At 32.3% G+C, this 26,063-nt stretch overlaps 1 protein-coding gene across 1 annotated transcript in view; it reads right to left on the bottom strand.

Moving 5' to 3' along the window:
- The window catches only part of LOC124536820, a 112,663-nt gene that overhangs the window by 50,576 nt on the left and 36,024 nt on the right, over positions 1–26,063 (bottom strand). Inside the window, exons 2-3 of the mRNA XM_047113439.1 lie at positions 22,939–23,254; positions 20,157–21,412 (exon numbers count right to left, since the gene is read on the bottom strand). Coding sequence (XP_046969395.1) covers positions 20,157–21,412; positions 22,939–23,254 — 1,572 coding nt within the window. The remainder of the gene's footprint in view (positions 1–20,156; positions 21,413–22,938; positions 23,255–26,063) is intronic.

Here is a 26,063-nt window from a genome sequence, read left to right as displayed (position 1 = left end):
AGGCATAGAATGCTAAATTAAAATAAATAACGTTCAGGTATTACGGTCGATCTATTTATAAAATGAACACGGCTAAATTGTTTTTTACACTTTTACCGTGGCATGAATTCGGAACAGAAATTGTGTAAAGTATTGTACTGTATATAATCAGACCGTTAGATTATTTTTTGTAAGATGTCAAGGAAAATCACAACATGACACTGTATTTTGACAGTTACGTGATTACAATACCGTGACTGTGATGTATTGTTGCTCTTAACCTGGCTGGATGACCCAATGTAGGAAGATACGGAAACAGAGAGATTAGGAGGTCAGACAGTGACCTTGGTTGAAAGTGGGTCGGTCGTGAGATAGGCTATCGGGTGTCACTGAAGCAGACGTCACGCTTCAAACACCAGCTCGTGCTAACGCCGTTTCGATCATTGATCAGGAACAAATCTACAGGTACATACTAAGTTGTAACGGGTTGAAACTAATTCATCTAGAACCTTTTTATTTATACCGTAAAAACAGCAAATGTAAATTATTTTTAAAAATTCATTACTATATTAATCTTACAAATCTTTAATTATGCTAATTTAATGCTATAGCTAAAAACAAAATTTTATTGTTCAATAAATATAAGAAGTGAGTAACAATAATAGTATTTCAAATCCTTAAATTTTATTGATGAAAGTTAAAAAGCAGTATTATGAATCACTGAATAACAATTTACATTTTTTTAGATACGTTGAGCTCACCCACAGCGAACGAGTCGGGCTGGTTCTATGGTTAATAGTTGAAGGGAATTAAAAGTATTAAAAAATACCTAACCGCTGAGCACGGAATCGTTTACTCTAACGACAAGACGTGAGTGAAAGCCAAGGCCCTCGACGCTTATCTTATTTTATATTAAAATATGCCAGATAAACATTGTAATAGCCAAGTAAAGTCAGCGTCACACTGACGACAATGTCACAATCTAAGTACATACAACACAACCGCTTACACAATGCCTCCTATAAGCTTATTTTCAATGAGTTATAAGCGTAATAACTTTGGCACACCTTCGTGATTACAAAAGAAACTATTATCGATAATAATATCATAATAATCAGTTATATGTCTAATTTATTTGGATACTATTAAGTATAGTATATGAGCGAACGTAGATATTCAATCTGGAACTGTAAATAATCTGTGCACAATCTATTTTATTAAATCTAAATGTCACAAACCGCTCATTGGTCAGCTCTACGAAATGTGTTTACGTTCGCCTCAGTTATGTAAACAACTCGTCGGATCGGTTTATTGAGTGTCAAACGTTAATGAAATTGTGTCGATTGATCGGACTTGGAATCTATTTTCCTAAATTTGTTATGGTGTATGCCGTTATATGGCCCTTATGTTATAAGCGTATGGGCATAAGAAGCGGTGGCGTGACAAGGTTATTTAAACGACTCTAACTGTTGCCTCTCAAAGCGAAGTAACACGGTCGCTGACTCGCGGGTGCAGTCGACCACCTTAAATTACGTTGAAGACTATTACTAAAATCGCGTAATTATTTATCTTTGATCATTAAATTACGTTACTCATTTGAGGTCACCAAAAGGCGATTATTTATAAATAATGCTTTGATGTTTGAGGAAAACTTTAAAATTTAATATTTGTATATATTTAGACCTTAAAACATATTCAAGTGAAACGTATTTAAACTTACGCTTTTAAAAATATCACTAATATAAATACTCTGAAAAACTAAATTTTGTTTGAATGAAGAAACTACTCTAAAGCCACAAAATATGCGTTATGCAAATAAAAAAAAAAACTTTAAAATTACTTATTCAAACAAATAATACTTGTAGATTTTCCGGTCATGGCCTAAAAAAAGTTATTTACCTCATTATACACATACGCTCTATACTATGTGAAACCCGTTCTTTCCAATAAGTGCTAATACGAACATACAATTGTTATCTAACGCAAAACATTGACCCGATGTATTGCACTTAATTCTGTTTCCTGCCCGCGGTTTTGTATGCTTGTTAAGGTCGTAAGTTCTAGTTATGTATGCCATCTATAAGAGAGGACCCATAGGTCAAGCTAAGTTCATACCAAATTCCAAAAATTCGAGTCAAAGAGTTACAGGCAGATAGACAGTTTTCTTTCCTCTATTACAAAATGGCTATAGATTTTGATGACTATAGTATATTTTTTCTACTATTATCAAAATAAAACATTGTTTTATCCAAACTGTTTTTAAAACACCGTGTCGATTACAAAATAATATAACTACTGAACCGCCGAGTTTCGCACATACGATTGCAAATGAAAATTCAAAGTAAAAAAATGTGCAATAAGTATACCAAGAAAATATTAAGTCGGTATATTTATCTTATAACGTTCGTAGTTCGTTTCGTTAAGCTTAAATAACGTCACTAAAACAACATAACATCTTAATAAGGATTAATAATAAATTGAAGAAAATAGCGTTGGAAACAACCTATGATAGACACATGCTCTCGCAGAATTTCTGGTAGGCTCTTTAAGACCTACGATAGTATAGTATTATGTTTTGATGTATTTCTTAAGGTTTTTCCAGCATTAGCCATGTAAAACGTATGCACATGTACGTACAAAAACAGCTTTTTAAAATAGAAACACAGTCAACGAATAATAGTTTCGTACAAAACATATACAACTATACTACATATATACAACTTTTTTCGTTTATCATTCTTATATTATTGGGAAAAAGCATATCAAAATCAATCGAGTATTTTTAAAGAAAGATGGGGCCGGCATACTGCCTACAAAAACAAAGTAATTTTGTTTTATACTATTTATAATACATATATAATATAATCATGATACGAATATCAACATAGCTCAGCGTTCTCGTGTTTTAAATATGGGCTATAGTTATGCAAGTAACGATAAAACCTCGCGGACTTTTTGTAAGTTTTGTGAGAATTGTAAACATCTACTACAATATTTTATAAATATCATCAATAGCTTTCGCCCAGCCCGCCAAATAATAACAAAAATTTGGAAATTGTTACAACAAAAACATCAACAAATTCCTGAACAAAAAAAACTATAGACGCGAATTATTGCACCTATCATTTTTTAGATTACCATACAAACGTTAATTCCTCATTGAACCTCCTTAGGATATGAGTCTTAGTGATTACATGAACAATGAATTCCTACGCAATATTTTATCTTGTTTGCCCCAACGGTTCAGGCATGGCGTTAGCAGTCATCAATTTTAAAATTTTATTATGTATATATGGGTAAAGACACAGAAAATGTTAGGAAACATCTTAGTTTCTTATATCCATCACATATACAGGTATATATCTCCTGTTTTCATTCTACTGCTATTGCTATTTCGAAATTTATATTGTTGTAAAACTTGTTTACTCAAATATTAAATTAAACGTTTTATAAATTCCGAATGATACATTATTATATTCTTATTCACTAAATAACATTTGAGAATAACAAACGACAATATGGCCCAGCGATAGAACACGTGATCTACTACATGATAGCGGGTTCAAACCTGAGCTTGAATCACTGAATGTTCATATATGTATGTTTGTTCATATAACATTTCGTAATAGATAGCCTGATAAAGGAATCGTGGTAAAATTCTTTTTCAAAAGCAGAGCAGGCCATAGCCTTGTCACAGTCAGACATCTGCAAGTTGAATTATTTATTTTTACTAACTTATTGTACAAGAACAAGTAGAGAAGATATTAATCTTAAAAATAATTTCATAATGAAATAGAGCTTAGCAAAACTTTGGTACACCTTTACAAATTTCAAGCATTTTACTTAAAGCTCTATTTTTAATTTCTTTTTTATCGTATCATTCATACCCATATATGTATTTCAATATAACATTTATGTTTTTAATTAACCGTTCTGGGTTTATGGTAAAAATATAATTTGCTTTCTTCGTGTCAATAGCTGCTAAAGCATTTATAACGGTCAGGTAACTCGTTCTGTCGGTGAGATTTTCTAAGGTACTTCAACATTTAGAGATCGTTGGACCTTCAAAAGGTTTAATTGTAAATATTAACTTTCGCTTAAAATGTAAGCTACTTAATATGATTCTAATTACACTTATACCATCGTCACAATTTAATAGAAAACAAAACACAAAATTAGAAATGGTATTTTTATAATCCAAGGGCCATTAACCGTCCTGTCCTCTCTCCTTAAAAATAATAAATTTTTATGACCTCTTTTCGAAGGTAATAAAAATTCTTTCTACTCGTTTTTAGAAAGAACCACAGAGCCAGCGAACTCTGCAAAGAGACGTTAATCCATTCGAAGTCACCAAAACACCATAAACAATGGTTGAACCTTTTAAAAAGTCTTAAAATAGCCCGTTTGATGTTTAATATTTCCATTCACACGTTTCACAGGTTTCCAAACATAAGGTAGTGGGGTTCGGTTACGAAACAATGTACGTTGTTAATGATAAAATCAGGCTAGCAATATTTATTCTGAGATAAGTAGCGAGAGACGCGTTAAATTTGATAATTACTTACAGCAATTATCTTATCTTGCACCATTAGCTCCACCCACTTACACCGGTTAGAACATTTGGGTCAGTTTTTAAGTGTCTCGTTTAAAACGACAACTCTAAAACATAAATCTTCTACTAGTACGAGAGACATGAAAACATTGACGTACCGAGATAAAAAATAAGATTGAAACTACTTTATAAAGAGCGATACATCTATGCACGGTGTGATTTCAATATTTAAGATGCGATTATAATTAGTTTTTCCACATAATTTAATTAATATCTATAAAGAAAACTTTAAAGCATACTTTTTGATTTGATTATACTTTCACAAAAATAATAAATTTCTGAAAAATTGAAATAAGAAATCGACACTCTTAGGTAACAAATTAGCTAGATATTATTTTAAGCGACTGTAAAACGTTACAAATTTAGATTATTATAGAGGAGGAGAGACCAGCGATATTGGCAGCTGCTTTGAATGAGTCATAATTATTATGAGCATTTCGAAAATATTTCAACTGTCCTCGGTCAATTGGAGTATTTTGAAAATATTTAGTTACAATTAAAAAAATTTGAAGTTTGTGTATATATTGAAGATTAATGAAACTTAAACCACGTTTGACAGATCACCATGAAAATAGTATTTTTTTCATAGAGAAAGAATTAGTACTGTCTACTTTAATTCGCCGCTAGACAGCGCTGCACGTCAACTTCTATTGAAAACCGTTAAACTGACTGACATGACGATTCGTATTCCCTGGCAGGAGAGCGTCTGTCAGTTTTTTGATAGTTTTTAAAAAGTACATTTGGAGATTTTTGTACTGTCATTTGAGACTAATTTATTTTTCATTATACTATGTAACAAGTTTTAATCTATTAATAAACTCTGGTTAAATTATGTCAATGTATTCTATATTGTACGTAAAATAATAATACATTATTTGTAAGGAGAATTAACTTATTGTTTGCATAAATTGTGGGATTTCTTTACTCTTACTTGCTATAAACATGTTATGAAAGTTTTGAAATTATATATCGATTCTTGTATGCGCTGTAATAATGGAAATTTAATTGGATATACCCATAGTACTGCATCGTTTATTTTTGAACCGTAAACAATACAAAATAAAGTCGATTTTCGCGTTTGCCTGTTTGTTAGTTACTTCTAAGCTACACGTTGAATTTTGATGCAAATTTCACAATTATTCAGATTATTCCTCTAGGAAGGATTATTGTGTTATGCATTCAAATTTAATTTGATAATAGTACAGAAATGTTATGTTATCAAGTCGTTAGAGAGTGCGTAAATGGCTTACACTATAATAGTTATATCAAATTAATTTACTACTGAATAGTAAGCTAACCTAATATCTTAAAAAATCGACCAACGCGTAGATTTAGTTGCCACAAAGGCTTAAGTGAAGTATGTAAGAACGATAGTTAAAAAAATAATAGTTAGACATTCAACCGGATCTCCCGGACCAGTTTAGTGACTAATCCATTCTTGGGAGTCGTTGAACAAAGCTCTAAATGTTTCAATGTAACACTGAAGGGAAAATGAAAGCGAAACGAAGTTAGTGCAACAAGTGTCAAGTTAGTAATGAGGTTATAATCAGTCTTTCCGGCGTCGCATCCGGCGCTAACTAGAAAGCGCATTCGCTCTAAGACAAACTCTATTTCATTGATTAACTTACTTGCGATTAATATGTAAGGCCTTAAGCATTAAGAAAGTACATACGATATTCAATATAATTTCTTTATTCGAACGTTTAAAAAAGATGCCTCGAAATAGTGTCAGATTGTAAAAAGCTCTTACAGCTTGTACCTATTTATATTTATAACGTATAAAACGAAATTGATACTTTTTTCTCGATTCGTTGAAAATAAGGTCAAAATAGATATTTCATATTTAAAATAAAATGCTGTATTATTGATTTTTCATTACCATGCATTTTAATTGATATACTGACGAAATATTAACGAATACTTTTGATACCGGTTTTACAACTCGTCCTGCCTTGTGCGTTGAAGTCGCATATTTTTGAATTTCGACTACTATGACGGTTGACTAGAAACCCGTCTAATATATCACCTAAAGTATAGACCTGACCAGGTTTAGGTATCGTTTTCAAGCACATAAATTCCAAATAAAATATTGCTAGTTTTAAACGCTCTCGTCCGTGATGTTTTTGATACTGTATCATATTAATCAAAAACTTTTTCTTTACCATACATTTAAAGTGGGTTTACTGCTCCACTTTGATTCTGATTGATTTATGATATTTATGCACTGATATTGTGAAGATAGAGCATTTTATTGAACGTAATTGTCGAAAAGTGTAATTTTTCAACCATTACGGTGTTAAAAATGTTCATTGCCCAACAATATTGTTTAAAATGAATCATATCTAAATTACATTACTTCGCCGTGAAATTTGTAATAGTTGCGAATCATACACGTGGTTTTTTACTCCGTCTAACGTATAAAAAATATATTATAAGTAATAATAACCAGTTTTCCTACCAATTATAGCCAATAATGATTTCGGATCTTTTGTACTTCAACTAATAAGCTTGATATTTCATTTTGATTACTTAATTATATTATGTAATACTTGTATTAACAGTTCAAACTTTAAAGAAATCATTAAAACACAAATAAATAGATATAGTTATAAAGTAGAGTTACTATATTTTCACAATGTTTGGGTGCGTTTCGGCACTTAATTATTATTTAAACGTGTCTGGTAGTCATTCAAATTTCAATTTGTCCGTTACTAACATAATGAATGTTAATATTTAAATAAATTACTTGATAATTACATGATTATATAACGAATAAACAGTTGTATGTATACTTGTACCGTCTATGTATTTAAACTATTAAAGTGTTTTAATTTCTGACGTACGAAAGAAAAGGTATAAAGTAAGCAACAAACGTGTCTAATTGCGTATGTGTGTGTGTGTGTGTTTCCGAAAACCATATCAAGTGTCTCTGTTGTACGTACCGAGATGGTCAAATTCCCATTTAAAAGATCCCTAATATATTGTTATTTAAGTTAACGGAACACGCAAGACGTTTGCTATTGAGGCCGCAGACTCACCACCCGCTGAGTAACCACTAAATAATGCTGTACTTAATTATCAGGTTACTATTTACCGTGAATTATAGGACATCGCCAACATCCGGAGGTACCGTAGTATCAACTGCAATTAATGCAATTTTTCACAATCAAAATATAGTCACTTACACACGATCGCAACTTACAGCCTATTGCAAGCGATGCACGCAATCCAAAACAAAAAATAACACGGTTTCTGCACTGAGTCAATGGCGTACCGAATGTAAGTACTCTTGACGGGTCACACACAATTCAATTAAAGTAGTCAATTTACTAATTAAACACTCAAAAGCTGCGACATCAGTTATTTTCGACACGATAAAGTTTGTTGACAGAAAGCTTGCGCAGACAAACAAGACGTTCACGCTGCTCTCGCGCATACTTCGGTGTGAAGTCGGCCGCGGACAGCGCGCTGCTCGGATCTCTTCGGCACCAATCGGCGACAATCGGGTGGAATGTTCGGCACGCAAGCCGAGCCAGAGCCTACGAGTTCTGCCGGTAGGTACTGATTCCGATCTACGTGGCGTCTGCTTCATATCAGATACATACTTAAAATATAATTAAATTGCAACGATCGCTATATTAGCGCTATATTATACACTTGCCTAAGATCAGGTTCCGACCAAAGTTGGCATTAAGTCAACGGGAAAGTACAGTTAGATGCAAGCGCGGGAATGCGTGAGCGAGGTCACGGAACTAGTTGTAAAATCACAAATCTCCTGAAGATGAATATTTATTTACTATACGGTAATTAGAAATTAACAAAATATATGTCTCACCAACTACAACCAAACAAATCAAAATCAATGTTTTATTTTCAAGTTAAACTTGTAACCTATTTAACATAAGTTAACAGTTCCAAACTAGTTATAACATGTAAAACGGAATAGATTGCTTAATTTAGTTTACTTAAATTAAGATTCCAGTTAGTTGCTGAATGCGGATCCGCGACTTTTGCGGGTCGTTGACGCATCTCCGCCCACACAAGTCCCGATCAAAGAACCTTTAAAGAGCCTAAATTCCAGCCTGCCTTAAAATCAATTGGCAAAGATCAAGTTTCACGAATGCTCGTCGAAGATATCTATACAAATTTGAACTGCGGATCTTTTCAAGGCTCTGGTTCATGTTATAATAAACAAACTTATTAAGGTCTTATTCCTCAACAAATACAGCTCAAAACGTTTGTGCACACGTGTGCCGGTCGTCCTTCGTTCATTGTGTACTCAACTTTAAAGATTCCGCTCTATACATAAAAAACGTGGTTGTTTACTGAGGCAAGATGTTTTTTTTTTCTAATATTTCTTGAATAGCATTCATAAATCAAAGTAACACGTGCGATTGAGCTTTTTGCATTTTAACATATGCCTACATTCTCTTTGGCCTCATTATTATGACGTGTCCCACAAATACTTATACGAACTCAATCAGTGGATATTATACCACGGTGCATCATAATAGCCTTGCAATGGGATTAAATTCGCACAAAAGACCGGATGTTGCGTGGACAGAACTACAGAGCGTAATCGCTCCAGGCGAACTTCCGTTGTGCCTTTATTATACAATAGTAATACCTATAGCGGAGTTCACATCAGCGCTGCTTCACCAAAGCAATTGTTCTTAATAATGATCATTACAAAGTCTAAATTTAATCATATATAAAGGAAAAATAATGATTGATGATGATTCCTATCATTTATTTCAAATTTAATATTTACGAACGATTTAATGTCCTGTATCCAAGAAATCAATCGTTAAATTATGAATGGGTGAATTGCCTACGACAAGGTCGTATGTACGTGACGTATAGGGACAACTTTAGGGTTAAATACATATTATTAACTCAAAGCGATCGGTTACTGGTGTGCAATAACGATCTGTTTAAGAACTAAAAGATATCAACGTGGTATAATTCAATAGCAGCATTATAAAGCCATCATTACAATGAACATCTATAGTAATTTCTTGCAAAACGATCGCAGGAAGCTATGTGTTTTTTTTTAATATTCCTTACTAGAATATAATACAGCTAAACCCTGTTATGCCTACGTAATAAAGAATAAAATATTATAATAGCTCTTACACCGATAGTTTTAAGTTATCATTGATTGTGATGGCTATTAATATTGTCGTACTAATCAAACCACACTAATAACTTTAAAATTTCACATTATTATATTATATTATTATATAATATAGATGACGACGGTTAACAAATTCACGTTTAAAGTAAAAAGTAAAGTAAGAGCCTGTATATTTCCCGATTATATTTTTAGAGGTAAGGCCTCCTCTTCCATTAGGGGTTTGGAACATATTCCACCACGCTGTTCCAATGCAGGTTGGTGGAATACACATGTGGAAGAATTTCGATGAAATTAGACACATGCAGGTTTCCTCACGACGTTTTCCTTCACCGCCGAGCACGAGATGAATTATAAACACAAATTAAGCACATATATATAGTGGTGCTTGCCTGGATTTGAACTCGCAATCATCGGTTAAGATGCACGCGTTCTAACCACTGGGCCATTTCAGCTCTTTACTCACATACTCTCTTTTTTCACGTTTATCTACATAAAATTTTATATGAAATGTTCATAGACTACGTTTATACTGCCAGTGATAACACATCATGAAAGATGAAAATCAATAACTTTTTTTTTTATTTATTTAATGTATCAAGGTATCTTCCGGTTGAGCCTCTATTTTCCTACGCTTTTTTATCGAAGCAACACATCTAATATTTACTAGCAATAAAATACGGTCGAATTTCGACCAACGGACGACCACTAGCGATCGGAAATTCGTGATATCGTCTCTATAGTTGTTTATTAATGAGTTTAGTTGATTTTTCGTAACACAGGAAAATAAGAGAGATAATATCTATAGGTATAATAAAATGACGATATGTACAAAGTGCGTTTAAATACAAATAAAAAAAATCAGTGTAAAATATATACAACAACAACAACAACAGCCTGTAAATTCCCACTGCTGGGCTAAAGGAGGCTCACATTTGAGGAGAAGGTTTGGAACATACTCCACCACGCTGTTCCAATGCGGGTTGGTGGAATACACATGTGGCAGAATTTCTATGAAATTTGTCACATGCAGGTTTCCTCATGATGTTTTCCTTCACCGCTGAGCACGAGATGAATTATAAAGACAAATTAAGCACATGAATCAGCGGTGCCTGGCTGGGTTTGAACCCGCAATCATTGGTTAAGATGCACGCGTTCTAACCACTGGTCCATCTCGAATCTAAAAAAATATATATAAATTAAAAAATAAAATACACAAGGCCGCGGTTTTCCAACTAGTTCGCCATAATAGCACATGTCGCGACTCCAATACGTGACTACTTTGCTTGTAACCTGTTCGGAGACCTTCGTGTTATATTTGTACGTTTGTACAATAAGAATTATAGTAACCTCCAACTATTGCATTGTATGTCAGTTAAAAGTGTTTTAAAAGCATCTTTATAAATCCTAACAATAAAATTGTTTTTTTTTTTTTAGTTATTATCTATGCGTTTCTAAAGTATTCATTCGATTGTGATGAAATTTAGGTAAGGTGTTCACGGGTCCAAGCTTAGTTAGCCTTTTATATACATTTACTTCGATATAAACAGCTTATGCAGATCTTTAAAACGTTATAACGCGTTTCTTAAATATAAAAAGGCTATAAAAATAATCATTGCTGCTAAAAACGGTTGTCAAAATATGAAAACCCCTATTGGTTTTCCTGGAACAAAACTAAATTAAATCATAGTAACATACGTAGTGGAACTGTATGTTGTCACTATAACAGAGACCCGATTAAAGCAGTATCTTATGCCAAAACTGTTTACCCTTTACACAAAAGTCATCCTGCCTTTGCATTGACATTTAAAATCGGACAATATTTTATAAAATCTTAATCTATTTTTGTCTAAATTGTCATAAAAACTTTAAGCAATCATTTCGTTTGCGTATATAGAAGTTACGGATTTTTTAATTGGGCAGTAAATAGTCGAGATGTCAGCCAGGGCTTCGGGGTCTTAGTTCTGACTCAAACGTGAGTCATCGACGCTTGCGCAGCAAAGAAAGCAACTATAGACGGCATTCTTACGTGCATTGAAATAGTCGAAGAATCCTATTGTGATCACCGAACAATTTATGACCTTATCTATAACTACTTCTATAATATAGAGAATAACTAGAATTGTTACGACGTCATGAATCATTTAAATAATGTAAATATGTTTTTTTCTTTTGTATATGACAGCACATTTTACTATCCCTTTTTTCGTCAAATTCAAATTCAAATCGCTTACTAAGTATAGATTCTAGAAGGTTTTTAACAATTTATATAATATTATATAAAAACGAAAATACAAGTGCCGTAAAATAATTTATTATTTTAGAGAAAATGACTAAAATTAAAATTAACGTATGCATTCTAATTTCGCTGTGATTTCTATGGTCTAAAAAAAGGTATAATAGGGCAACGTATAAAAACATGTGAGGCCACCTTACGTAAATTTACTTAATACAAACACGCACTGTAATAGGTGCTAAAATAGTAGACATTCGTGAAAAATCGCGTGTGGCGGTATAAAAAGCGAGTCGGCGCGGGCGCCTCCATCAGTGAAATCGCGCGTAGAAAGCAGAACTTAGGAGGGGGACATCAACACGCACTGTTGATTATTTATATGAATATATTGTTAGTTATTGTCAGTATTGTTTATGAAATTAACATTAATTTAAAAAAAATGCATGAAATATCGAAAAAAAAATATAAAATTGACATTAATATTTACGAAGATCAAAAACCTATGATATTTACACCTTGTAACATTTTTATCATTATTTTATGAAAGTGCATGTGAGTGAAACTTTTAATTTGACATTCACGTTGATACTGAACTTTCGCAGCAATAAAATAATAAAATGGGTCGTGATAATTTTTCAATCAAGGTGAAAAAAACAATTTATAAAATCTACTGATTACGTCAACACATTATGACAGAAATAACAGACTTGGGCGTGACAATATGATCTTTATAATTTATGGACTATTTTATATTCAAATTCGGGTGTATATTTCAATGTCATTGACAAAATAAATAAAAAACCTTTATATTACAAAACTTAAAGTTAATCCATATAAAAATATTCGCAAACTCAATATTGCAAAAAAGTATGAAATCGTGCTCTATCAAGCGCTATAGTATTTGCGTCATAAACAATTTTGCGTAAACATACGAACACTGTTCGAAATGTCATACAATGAAATTATTTATTAACTTACTTAAAAAGTTAAACAATACACCGAAGTTCGTGTTTTATTTTGAAAAACGAAAAATAATCTCAGTTATCGATTATTTTAGACGAAACAGATAAAATACCCACAAAAGCGCTAGAGATTAACATAAATTTAGGCAAGTCACATCCAGTGAAACATACACGTAAAAGGAAATGTCGTGCCATGTTGGTCAAGACAAGGCTCTCGGTTGCAGAAAAATGCGAATAAAAAGTCAATATACGCCTATTGGAAACTTTATTAGTGAAATACACGAGAGTCGAGTCGAATATTTCATCCAATTTAGAGAGTCGCTATGAATACAACTTACTGTTACTTGTTTATCTCGATGTTTATTTTCATTACTTACCGTAACTTTTTAATTCTAACTAAAAAAAGGTTTTATATATTTCTTTAAATCGCTTCGGATAATTATTGTGTTGTAAACCTAAAAATTAATTACCTGTGTATAAAACTATAAAGATCCGAGATTCTGAATTTAAACTTGCAATAAAATATATTGCAATATTACGTCACAATGGCGAGTCCTTGAAATGTATTCATTTGAGATACTTCTAAAATTGTTGAACTACCGAGGTAACGAGGATTAATATGTAAAATGCAAAAATTATAATGTTGAATTACTTATGTAATTTATATAAACTTATACAATAAACAAATGAAAATCAATGGCAACGCACTATTAGTTAATTGTATTCTCATGATCGTTTCATTATCACTTGGTACAATGAACAAAAAACTGATCTACAAAATCCCATAACAAAGAGAAAGTGTATGCTTTATTTAATACTATTTACGTTGGTAATTACAACGGCCGTTTTTATTGAAGTGTAAACGTAATGATACATAGGTATAATGAAATGAACACATGCCTAAATTAGATTGTCTGTGTCAGTGATTTGATAAAACGTAATACGATACAAGAGTATATATTACTCTGCTATAATAATATATTAGTTGCAAAATATGCTTCGTGTTGACGTATGCTACATCCAATGTAATGTCTACACCTTATGTAAGCAATGCGAACTGCAAAATTTTAGCCGTATTCATTGTAACATATCAATTATATAAAATAGTGTTCGATATTGAACGCAAAATATTTTATTATTTTATAATAGAGTTTTGTTACAGTTTTAATATATATTTTATAATATCATTTACTAGAGAATTTTATTAGGGTTTTAATATATATTTCTGAAGTTAAATATTTAATTGAATTTACGCATGTTTTATAATCATGGGTATTGCATCCAGTATTGATGTGTTCCCGGTTAAAGGGTGTGTGAGCCAGTTATATAGTTATTTAGCTTAGTTCCCAAGGCTGATGGCGCATTGACGATGAAAGGAGTGGTTATCATTTCTTACATCGCCATTCTTCATTTCTGATAACACATAGTACTATTTCTCTTTGGGTAGTGGTAATCACTTACCACCAGGCGCCCGATATCATTGCGCCAGGCGATATCACTGCTTTAGCGGTATTTTATTCGAATTATTAGAATATAATGAAGATTACATATATTATCATAATTATTATTTGCAATATTTTGAAAGTAAACTAAGTACAATTTGTAGACCACAATTAAATGTGGCAAAATATAATATGACTTGTATTGTAATAACGACAACACAAAAATGTTTGTAATTTCCGCTTCGGAAGTGACGGGAATGCTAAATTAAAAGTATCAGTGATTGTCTTATTTCGCATCTTGTGCGAGAAAGAGAACGATACATAGCTATATTGTTAGAAGCTATTAAAATCGCGTTGCAATACCAGCAGTAGATATAAATACAAGCGTAATGATAAAACTAAATTTTAAATTCTATTGTAAATATCAATATAGACTGACGATGTTATGGTCGGGGGAAGTCGCTCGATGCGGTTGAGCTAGATTTTCTGACAATAAGAAGATGAGATGACGATGCTGATGATGAAGAAAAATTATTAAATAAACATTTGTAAGCGATCATTATGCCATCTATAGATTTAGGTATTTTGAACGATAAAAATCAGAGGAAACAAATTTCAGATGTATAGTGAGTTAGCAAACGACAGGTTTGCTTATTTAAATTCTTAAAAATGCAAACATTACAAACTTCTCGAAAATTCAATATAAATTCGAGCAAAATTTCAAGAACTCAAGAAAAAAAAAACATTAAACAAAGACTTGTGCCACACTGTGTTTATTCCAGTAAAGGGAACAGACTTAGAATATTAAATTAAGTCACGTCCGTATCCTAATGTCCTCAATCAAACTAATTTGCAACTTCTGAGGCAATCTTTACACTCGAATGTGTTTTTACGCGAATAGACAAAACGGGAAAGGAATTCGTCGTAGACATACAGTATAATTCGTTTGTACATAAATTCAAATATCTTTATTTTGAACTAAAAATCAATAGGCTATTTGACTGGTTTTTAAAATCCATTTTATATTCTTTAGTAAAGGTTAAGGAACCCAGTAAAAGTGATTTTTTTAATTCTAGTACATATTTGCGAAAAATATCATATTAAAAATTCCTTATTTAAAAAACGCGCGAAAACGCTACTTGGACAATATGGCGCTGCAATGGGGTCGGTGACGTAACTTTGCTGTATTTTAATCTGTGGTACATATAGTAGAAAAGCAAGGTTTACAAGAAAGTGACTTCATCATAAGCCCGGCCAATCAGGAGCGTTTTGTGTCACGTGACAATCGTTTGAAAAAATGCATTTTATTATTGATATTTGAATAAATTATTTTCAAGTTTCGTTAGTAAATAACCATTTTTAATCTCATAATCTACACTGATTACAATAAATCACAATTTATTTTTCGCATTGTCAAATAGCCTATTAAATCCACATATCACAAGAATATCAAATCACTAAATATATTTGGTTATATTCGAAACATACTTTACTGAATATTTAAACATTCAATATAAATGTATGTAATTTATAATAAAGTAAATATACTCACTAGTTACTTTTTTTGACTAATCATTATAACTTCAATTGTATATGATATACAATCAAATCTATGTATCCTTAAAATTATATTTTTATTTAAAAACCAGTCCCAATATTTTTTCTAGTGACGTTGATCACCAGTAAAACAAACGTTTATATAAAAAAGATATTTATGAATTAATTGTTGTTTACTCGCCGAACATGAAACCTGTTAAACTGGGTAAAACTTTGTAGAATCTTTCCTCTAAAAGCTCAATTCAAATGTATTCGCTTGATTCATTATATTGCTATAGGTTTATTACAAAACATAAATGTAATTTTAATTATGATCATCGTTCATCGCAATCATAAAAACTTTACGATTATATTATAACATAAATTAATGATAGACTCGTCGACAAATCGTTAGTTGTTAATACATATTTTCTATACATTTAATTACTATAAATATTTCTATTACAATTCGTGATAATCAAATATTAAACTGTTATCAAGAAGCAAATTTCTTAGTGTTTATATAATCTATATCATGGAAATCTTTCCATATATTCCATTCTTCCATAATTTATTTCATTATTCCATAATCACTATTCTTAATGACTTACTTACTCATTTCATAAAAACGCTTACTATTTTAAAACAGTATTTTATTTATATTCATATAAAATAACATCTCTTCGCTCGTTCTATTCTCTCAGTATCTCAATGAAACGCGAACAATTCAATGTTTAATGAGATTGTATATCTTTCCATGCAACAGAATTCTATCAAAATGTTATGAATACATTACATTATTAAGCTAACGTCGGACACAGGTTACTCATGAGCAAAGTTTAAAAAGATATAAACGAATTAATTTCAAGCCTATTATATTATATTTACCGCTGCATAAAAATAATTAACGTAATGTTTTTGCAAATATGCTTTTCGAAGCGTTGCAATTACAATTTTATATGTTAGATATAAAAGGCCATCGACCCAATTGGAGCTCTTAACTATTAAATATTTTGTCACGATCCCTCTCATCCTTCGTCGTATTCGCAATAATCGAACGTCGTGAAAAAACTAATTGGTACTTACTATTGTATTACAATAGGGGTTTGGCAATATGGAAGTTGGGAGTAACCTTCACAATCAAATTTAATGATTTGGCATTTTAAGTAATTACCTCTGGATCTGATGACAATAACGTGTGGGCGATGCAGCACAATAATGTAGGCGTGCCGGGCACCCAAGGCACTTGCTCCGAGATTACGTCACAAAAATGAGTCAGTGTTGTCATAAAATAACAAGTAAAACTATAACATAATGAACTAAAATGTATTTTAAAACTGTTGTTATGCATACTTTTCTTTAAAAGAAACAATAACTTTAGCAATATGTTTCTACATTGTACAGTAAATATTTTAATTTTATAAGTTACTGGCTGTCTAATTGACTCAAGCAGTATATATAAATCAAGAAATTCTAATTTTAGACCCAAAATTTTTCCATCTAATACAATATTGTAACAAATTGATTAGTCAAGAGAAACAATTTTGTGACAAAGGTCGTCGAAGTCGAAGACACTGGCCATCATCCTTAATTAAATTAACCGAATAATTAAAACTACAAAAAATTAAGTAACTTGTATCTATGGGACCGTAAAAGGACTGCCGCCGTCAGGCTAGTTGTCGTACAAAAGTTATAATGATATTAAGTAGTTTTTGTTCGTCGTTCACTTGTATCATGTGTGGTCGAAACGGTATTCGACTAACATTTTTTATTCGTAGTATCTTTCGATTGATATAAGACGAATTATACTTAAGTATACACTAAAATAATTGACAATTATGAATGTCTTGCATTAATTTCTTGTATGTTTTTCGTTCACGAAATAATATATCGAATGTTTTTTTCTATAGATCAAAATATAATATTTATTAAAATCGAATTCATAAACATCGATAGTAAATAAAAAGGTATGACCCAATCCTATCATTTTGATATCATTTAAAAGCCACGACAAATTATAACAATGAACTTTTGTTAGGACGATTGTTTGCAAATATATTTTAAGGTCATCGTGTCAATGTCATGTTAAATAATTATATAAAGAAAATTAAACCGAATATTTGTAATAAAATAAAGTTTTAAGACGTTTTGTCCTTTAACACTTGAATTCTAAAAATGACTACAATTTAAAGATAATATATACCTGGTGGATTTTATGATAGTCCGGCAATTTATCCGAAGATTGGGAAAAAACCAAACTATGTGTTTTGCTGTAATTTTTTTTTAAATCAGTCCATAATATGGCAAATCCTTGGTGTTTCCGAAAGCACGTAAAACCACTTCTGAATCCTGTTATACACACACGTTAGTACTATAAATTAAACTCTTGTTATACACTCTCTTATAATTTAACCTGCTCTGTAAGCTAGTGTACCTTGAGAACAGGCGTCGTAACCGAAATCGGTCAAGAGGATATTATCATCATCATTACTAGTATGATATACCTATTTAGAAATGGTAGAAATGTTTAAAAATTTTAAATTTCCCCACCTTACTTACTCTAACAATCTGAGTTGCATCGGCGACAACATGACTGGCTCGTTTTCTGCTAATCGAATTAAATGGATAATACTAATAGCCATGCAATACAATAATTATTATTATTTTATCTATCTATATTTTAATTAAGTATTTTATTGCTGATTCATTCCGTGTATTTTCTTATGTAAAATTGTATATTATTAGGAAAGTATTCATTACATTATGTAGCGTTTGAATGCTTTAGTTCTATGTCTACTGAATTTCAAAGTCAAATAAATATATAAACAGTAAAACGATAAATTATGTAACAGTTATATTAAAGTGTCATCAACCCTAACCTCAACAAATCGTTAATACTCGAGTGTCGTTGATACAATCTGAATCACGAATGGCCGTATGAAATGAGCAGAGGTTGCAGCGGAACTTTTAAATTCATAATTTAGAGTTACGGTAACCTGCTCGTATGATATATGGTACTCTTAATATATCAAAATTCACGTACACTGAATTGAAAATTTTTGACTACTATTTTAGGGTGGTTTACGATTCTATAACTTTATTCGACCATGCAATCGCGTTGCTAATTTCTGCAATGACTTCAAGTAGGTATCAAATAATGTGTACATTTCATTCGCTTATTTTTAAATGGTAATTTAGTTACGCATTTTTCTACTCTGCCCTTGATAGTCTACGAAACACGAGTCGTCCAATCCAATGAGATATGTCCCTTGGCATAAAACCAACAAAAAAGAAAAGAATACCATTATTTAAGGGTTGAAGGGAGACACACAATTCACAATATGTACTATAGGATGAAAACAAATAACATGTTGTTTGCCTATGATATTAAATTCACATTACCGAGTGACCTGGACACATCAATTCTTTATGTATTATTTTTAATTTTAATATTAAATAAATACTTGAATTCAGTGATAGCATAATCTGGTACTCGATACGCAGTTCCCGACGGGTGTAAATGGATTCGAATAAATATCATCATTAATACTGAAGATATTCATCAAAATACTTAAGAACAAAGTTCATAACCTAAAATAACTTATGACCTCTAGGGACATGAAAACTTTAAATAGAATTACGATAATACAGACTTATTACATTAACGTCTTTCTATTAAGATTATAAGTTTCATTTATGTAGATATTTTTTAAATGAGTGCAAAGCATAACTCGACCTAAACGAAAAATATGGCGACATCAATATCAAAGGAACCTGAAACGGCGGTGAAGCGGTGGGAAAACAATGCCTGTAATCACTGAGAGAGAGTTACATGGGCACTCTTCCGGCCCATTAGCATTGAATAGCGGCGCGTGCGCATGGCGCGCGTATCATTGTCGCGCGGCCGCCATCAAACCCACACTGAATCAATCCGCCAAGCAATGCTCTTCGTATAATGTATTGTTCTCGATTAAACATAATGACCACATTTTATACAAACTTTTCATTCCAACGTCGATATGGACGTTTGGGTTAAGGTCAAAGGCGTGAAAGAAACGATTACATCTCATTACACTTTTTGAATGCATCGACTTTTCCTGTGACGAAATTTAATCAGTTACGCTCCGGAGTTCTTTGTTATAGATTTTTACATATACTGCATACGTAACGAGAAACGATTTCTCAATTTTCAATTACATAATATACATATGTATTCAATTCATAAGTGTAATTAATTAAAAGTTATGTTATGACTTACCGGTAGCTCCAGATAATCGCCAATACTATATTTTGCAGCTCCTCGCCTTATGTCAGCCAACGCCGCGAAGTGTTCGTCACGACGCGTTTTTCGCCGCAACAGTGCTCTCGCATATGGATATGTGGATAGATATTCTCCATAAGCATCCAAGAGTTCACCCAGAAAAAGTTGTCTCAGCAAAATATTGCTCTCGTTCAATTCATTTTCAGCTGGTGGAGGTGGAAGTTCGCGGCATTTCAGTACCTCTGGTATATTTTTTGGAATAAATGAACTAACTCCGCTTGTGGATTCGCAAGAAGTATATGCGCCCGTGGAATTACTGGAACCGCACTTCGAAAAAGGAAACGCGGATGAGGTTCCACTTTTCTCGCTACTTGCAGAGCTTTGTCGAGTAGCACTTGACTTCTCGTAAAAGTCCGGATACTGTGGCTCTGAATGACATTCCGTTGAAGGAGAAGACTCTTCAGCCGCCATATTATTATATACGGTATTCTTTATGCAATCGTAAAGATCTTCTATTGATTCATAAGGAGTCATACTTCCACAAGATTCACCCTCGTCGTCGCGTAAAGTTTCATAAATCTCTTCATTACGTCTGCTGACAACTGGTGTAATAGCAGATTCAGATCGGCTTCTTTTTACGTTTGGTACCTGATCATATCCAAAATCTGCAGGATTTAAGAAGTCCCACCTAACATTAGACCAAACATTTTCTGTTATATCAGCTGATATTCTGTGATCAGCACAACATTGCCCACCGCTTCTTATTGTGACTGTCGTTATGTTGTCACTGTTTTCTACGGTGGAGTTATCTACGGCAGATTCACAATTATCCAGTGGAATGTCAACGATTACTTTACGAAGTGAAGAGCACAGCGAAGAAGTACTAGATCGATTGTCATCTTCTAATTTGTGAGTCCCACTTTCTTCATTGCATTCCGAAGTAGCCACCGCACAAGATAAGTCGATGTCTTGTTGTGATAGTATTCCTTCTTGAAGAAGTTCATTTAATATGCTTTTAGATTGATTATCGTCTGGGTCCTTTATTTCTAAAGACTTCTCTTCACTGTCTGATTCCTCTTTATTTTTAAGTAGACCAGAATCAATATATTTTCTCATTCTTTGCGTAAGGGCATCACTCGCTTCAGATACAGATTCAAGGTAGTAAAATAGTAAATGATATTCTTCTTTGGTAATAACGGCAGCTCGTAGTAGAGGTTTCCCATAGAGTTCAAGCGCAGAAAATAATGTTGAAGCTGCAAAAATTAAAAACAATTGGTTAATTATATTCTTGAATAATTATATGATCTATAGTAATATTATAAAGTAGGAAAGTCTGTTTTATTGAGTTTGATATCAAGTATATTCGTGAAAGAATATAAAAAAATATAATTGAAAAAAATGTGTGTTGAGCACATATATAAATAGTGTAAATCTAAGAAGCAGTTTTGAGCATTACGCAACAGAAGGTTACTTTGCTGGCGAGTATTCATTTTGAATGAATGCAATGTTCCATATGAATGTAATGCTATCTCTCTTGCTGATGAAATGTTACAAATTGTATTATTACAGGTTGCACGCTATAAAGCTAAGTTCTCAAATCTGTACTGATCCAATACAATCGAATACCAGTGAGAGACCGCCCTAATATCACGTTATACTGTCAGATAAATCCATGTTCAAAACGGATAAAACCAAGTACCATCTAAGAGAATCTAAATAAGAGTTGTCATTGATTCCTAAAGTTGTTTAAATACTTAAGTTAATACAAAAGCGACATATATGTATAAGCGAAATTATTGAGAGAACGGTTACTCCTAATTTTAAAGTACATATACGAAACTATATAAGGGTTTTGTATAAAGCGAGTGCAGTCAGTAAATTTAAATTGATACATGGATTAAGTTCACGAGTAGTACCTTTATAAAATCACCATTAGTACTTTAGAAGCGACATAGCTGAGCAACCGAGCTTAATCAATATGACTGTCACGGTAGTTGTATTAGTTTTGCATACAAGTCGTTTCTGCGAAAGATTACCGGACAATGGGACGCGCGTTTCATTATTGCCAAACAGCTTTCTACAAACATCGCACGGTTGCCAGTGGAATACTCAACATGATATGCAATCTTAATATAGTAAGGCATTATTTTATCTATATGTTATTTCTGTTGAATATACATATAACTATAATATTCAGATGTATTTAAGGGTTTTTTGTACTGTTTTTATTTTATACTAATTGTCGCCTTCGGCTTCGCTTGCTTTTTATAGGTTTCATAGGTTTAATTCGGTTAAGTGGTTTGGCCGTAAAAGAGCAACAAAAAATTCGAAAGACTGACAGACAAAGATTTTCTTTGACATTCTCATTTAAAATATTATTATAGATCCCGTACCTGATTATCAATAATTATTATAAAACAATGTCAATTTTCACTCAAACCGTTTTTATTCAAAGTCTATGATAAAAAGTAAAGTAAGAGAAATGTTGGGCTAAAAATTCAGTGATTTGGGCAAGCAATCAATTTTCCTACCTTACCTACCTACCTAGTTTGAACGCAGAATATTCGATTAAGATTTACGTCTTTTAACTACTGGGCAATAACGGCTCTTTGAAGCTCTAAGGTAAGCAAATAATAAAATAGAATAATAAGCGTGTGAAGCATATAAATTTTAATTGTGTGCAACATAAGTTAACTTAATGAATTGAGTACAGTATAAATATCAGTAGCAGTGCTAAAGACACCAGTATGAATACCATGTAACTACAATTATAGCTTACCATAAATCTTCTCCCATGCCAAGAAAACTTCAAGATCCTTTCCATCCCATTGCGGAGGTTCATTTTCAACTACCAGTACTTCTCCTTCCAAGGACATAGCTGAAGCACGAGGCTCAACTGGAGCTTTCGATCCTCCAAGGAACAGTAACGCTGTGGGCGGAGCTGTAGCCATTGTGGGTGGTGGCAGAGGTTCAGATAATGGTAAATCCAACGGTGCTGATAACGGTCCAGTCGGCGTTCCAGCCAAAGCTAAGCCTGCTTCGTGTAATGTTTCGCAAACAACTTCTGCCACAGTACTGCCACCCCATACCGTCACCTGAAAAAAGAAGATTATGTTAATTATATTCGATAAATAGTTTTACTTTCCTGCGTAACATATAAAGACTAATATAACATAATAAAATAATGTCTACAATTAATAATATTTTTGTTGAGTTTCGTCACTATAACGTACAACTTTGCATACGTTGTTATTTATGGTTTCTAAAGCTTTAATGAAGAAACTTTCAAATGTCCGTATTACGACAACGATACTCGGAAGTTTTACTAAATTATATTGCACTGTAACATTCCATTATCTGATAATATCTTAAGTAGAAATTTATTTCCATAATGACACACGCCATTTCGGTACGAAAACAAAACATGCAGGCATTAAAATTTTATTAGCTTTATATAATATGCTTTATTACGCGACTAGACGAAATTTATCTACGCTACAGTGACGTGTGTTATTCTCTTTTAGATTTCTCGAAACTAATCTGCCCCGAGCATCAGCTGCGACACAAAAAACAAACGGCCGCTTGAGGTATCTGTATTTTTTTTCTCCGAAATAAAAACAGTTAAATCATATCTCTTGTGATATATTATAATTGATATCGATAAACGCAATGTCAATTTAATAACTGCAATTAGTTAATTTGAACAGCAATGTTATTGTGAAGGAATCTGACTTTGTATCCATCCGTGGAATGTTGAAATCTTACTAACGGTAATAGGTACGCTATTTTGATGCGTATAGGATACACGCTTCAATACATTAAATATTAAGTACTTATTCTTTATCACAGTCAAAGTCGCATATCACCTTTTGACTTTAAAAAGTAAAATTAGCATTGCATAACCTCCTATTATTTAAAAGGTGCAAAAACAAATGTAATAACCCCAAAACTGCGTATACTGCAATACTTTCCACTTACTACCGATACTATTCGCTATAATAGCGATCAAAAATTTCCGACAACTGATATCAAATGAGTTTCCTCTCAGATATTTAGAACCTTGATTAAATAACAAACACACTATCAAGTATAAATAACCTAATAGCATGAATACTGAACTGAATCTTTTTATTCCTTAAATTAACAGAGTAACAGCCTGTTGTGGTAGGCCTATGTTCAAAAACTGTTGCAAAGACCTCTCTACGTTGCTATAATACAGGCTGGTCAACCCACATATAACAAAAAATCATTCTATAGCTACATATGTGCAGACTTAATTTGTTTTATGACGACGATGACACCACGTACATGTTAATCACATTTTATGTACAAGAAAACGGCACTGTGTCCATAAAATGTATTTCAGCAACGATTGAAACAGTGGGCCTTTAAAAAATATACACTGGAAATAAACAGGGATATATAGGAATCTTACAATCTAAAATATTTGATGTGAAAGCGATATTTAATTCATTTGAACACAATTTTATGAGTGTATGTTTTCCTTCTATCATAATTTCAAATTAAAAAACTACACACATAAGTTATTGACATAGCAGTAATGTACGTGATAGATTACGCAACGATGTTTCATGTTAGTACTTCTATTTTTTCAAATGCAAAATCTTGTATTTTATACTTTCATATTTGATATCTTTTATACAATTTATTATGAGAAATAACTTTAAATAAGCCACTTGTCTATAGAAATCAAAGCTAAAGAGCTCGATGTCAAACACTTCAAATATTAATAAAAAAAATATATATTATGTATTATGTTCGTTTTATTTCCCATTCAAACTTATCCTATCGAAGTTCGTAATATACCCAAAGCTCGTGATGTATTTTTTAATTTATAATAGCCGAGGTTCTTATAATCTAAGATCAAGCCTTGAAAACACTATTATAAGAATGACTGGAACAACCACTCTTTATAAAAACTCAATAATAAGTTAGCTTATTTTATTGCAAATCCTCTATATCCTTAAACAAAAAAAAAATAACAACAAAAGATAAACCTCTCGGCATGCAGCGTTGTTCTCCGATACAGCTAATAAATGCGAAGAAATCGTATAACACGTTTGTATATAGCAACATGTAAATGCAAGTCTCGAAGGCCTTGACTGTCCGGGTTCATGGAGTTTTTACCGTCCCTCGTGACGTCACGCCCGAGTTATGCGCACGCGCTCCTCCCCGCGCACACATCTGCCGCCGCGCCCAAAACGAACCTACAGGATAATGCGTTGATATATCTTCGACGAGGTAAAAAAACTGAAACGAGCTCCGTCCAACAAGAAGCAGTCAGTTTTACACGGCCAACGCGTTTTGATATTAACGAACGCGAGGGAAGATCATTTTGTTTTGTTTTACGAGTTAAACCGGCGTTAAATTATCCTTCTACAGCTTTTCCGGTTGATGAACACGTTGGTTATGATAAAATAATATACAACAAATGACGTTCCTCAATATTAGAGTATATTTTTGCTTGTGATTCAAGATATTAAGTGTTTGATAGAACTGAAATATGGTATGGGTAAAATACAACCAAGGCACGAATAATACGACAGACAATTATAGCTTGATTAAAAACGATACCGAGATTAAACCAATAACTTCACGTGATTTGAAAAACATTAAGAAACTATAATCATCAAATATCATAAAATACATACATAGGTACTCATAAACTAATTATGCCACAAGTAACTATGTACTAGGCAATGCTAAACCATATTGTAACTTCTTAATGCTAATATTTTATTTACATTTTTAATGCAAATATAAATAACTTATGTATAACAAATATATTATCATAGGTATTGCTTATCTTTATCTAAAAATAAATTTATTGTTTAAGTAACCAAATAAAATAAACTCAGTGTCAGAAAATAATAACTATTAAAA

Source organism: Vanessa cardui, chromosome 17 (assembly GCF_905220365.1).
Source record: "Vanessa cardui chromosome 17, ilVanCard2.1, whole genome shotgun sequence".
Classification (NCBI taxonomy): domain Eukaryota; kingdom Metazoa; phylum Arthropoda; class Insecta; order Lepidoptera; family Nymphalidae; genus Vanessa; species Vanessa cardui.
This window is presented reverse-complemented; position numbering and strand designations above follow the sequence as displayed.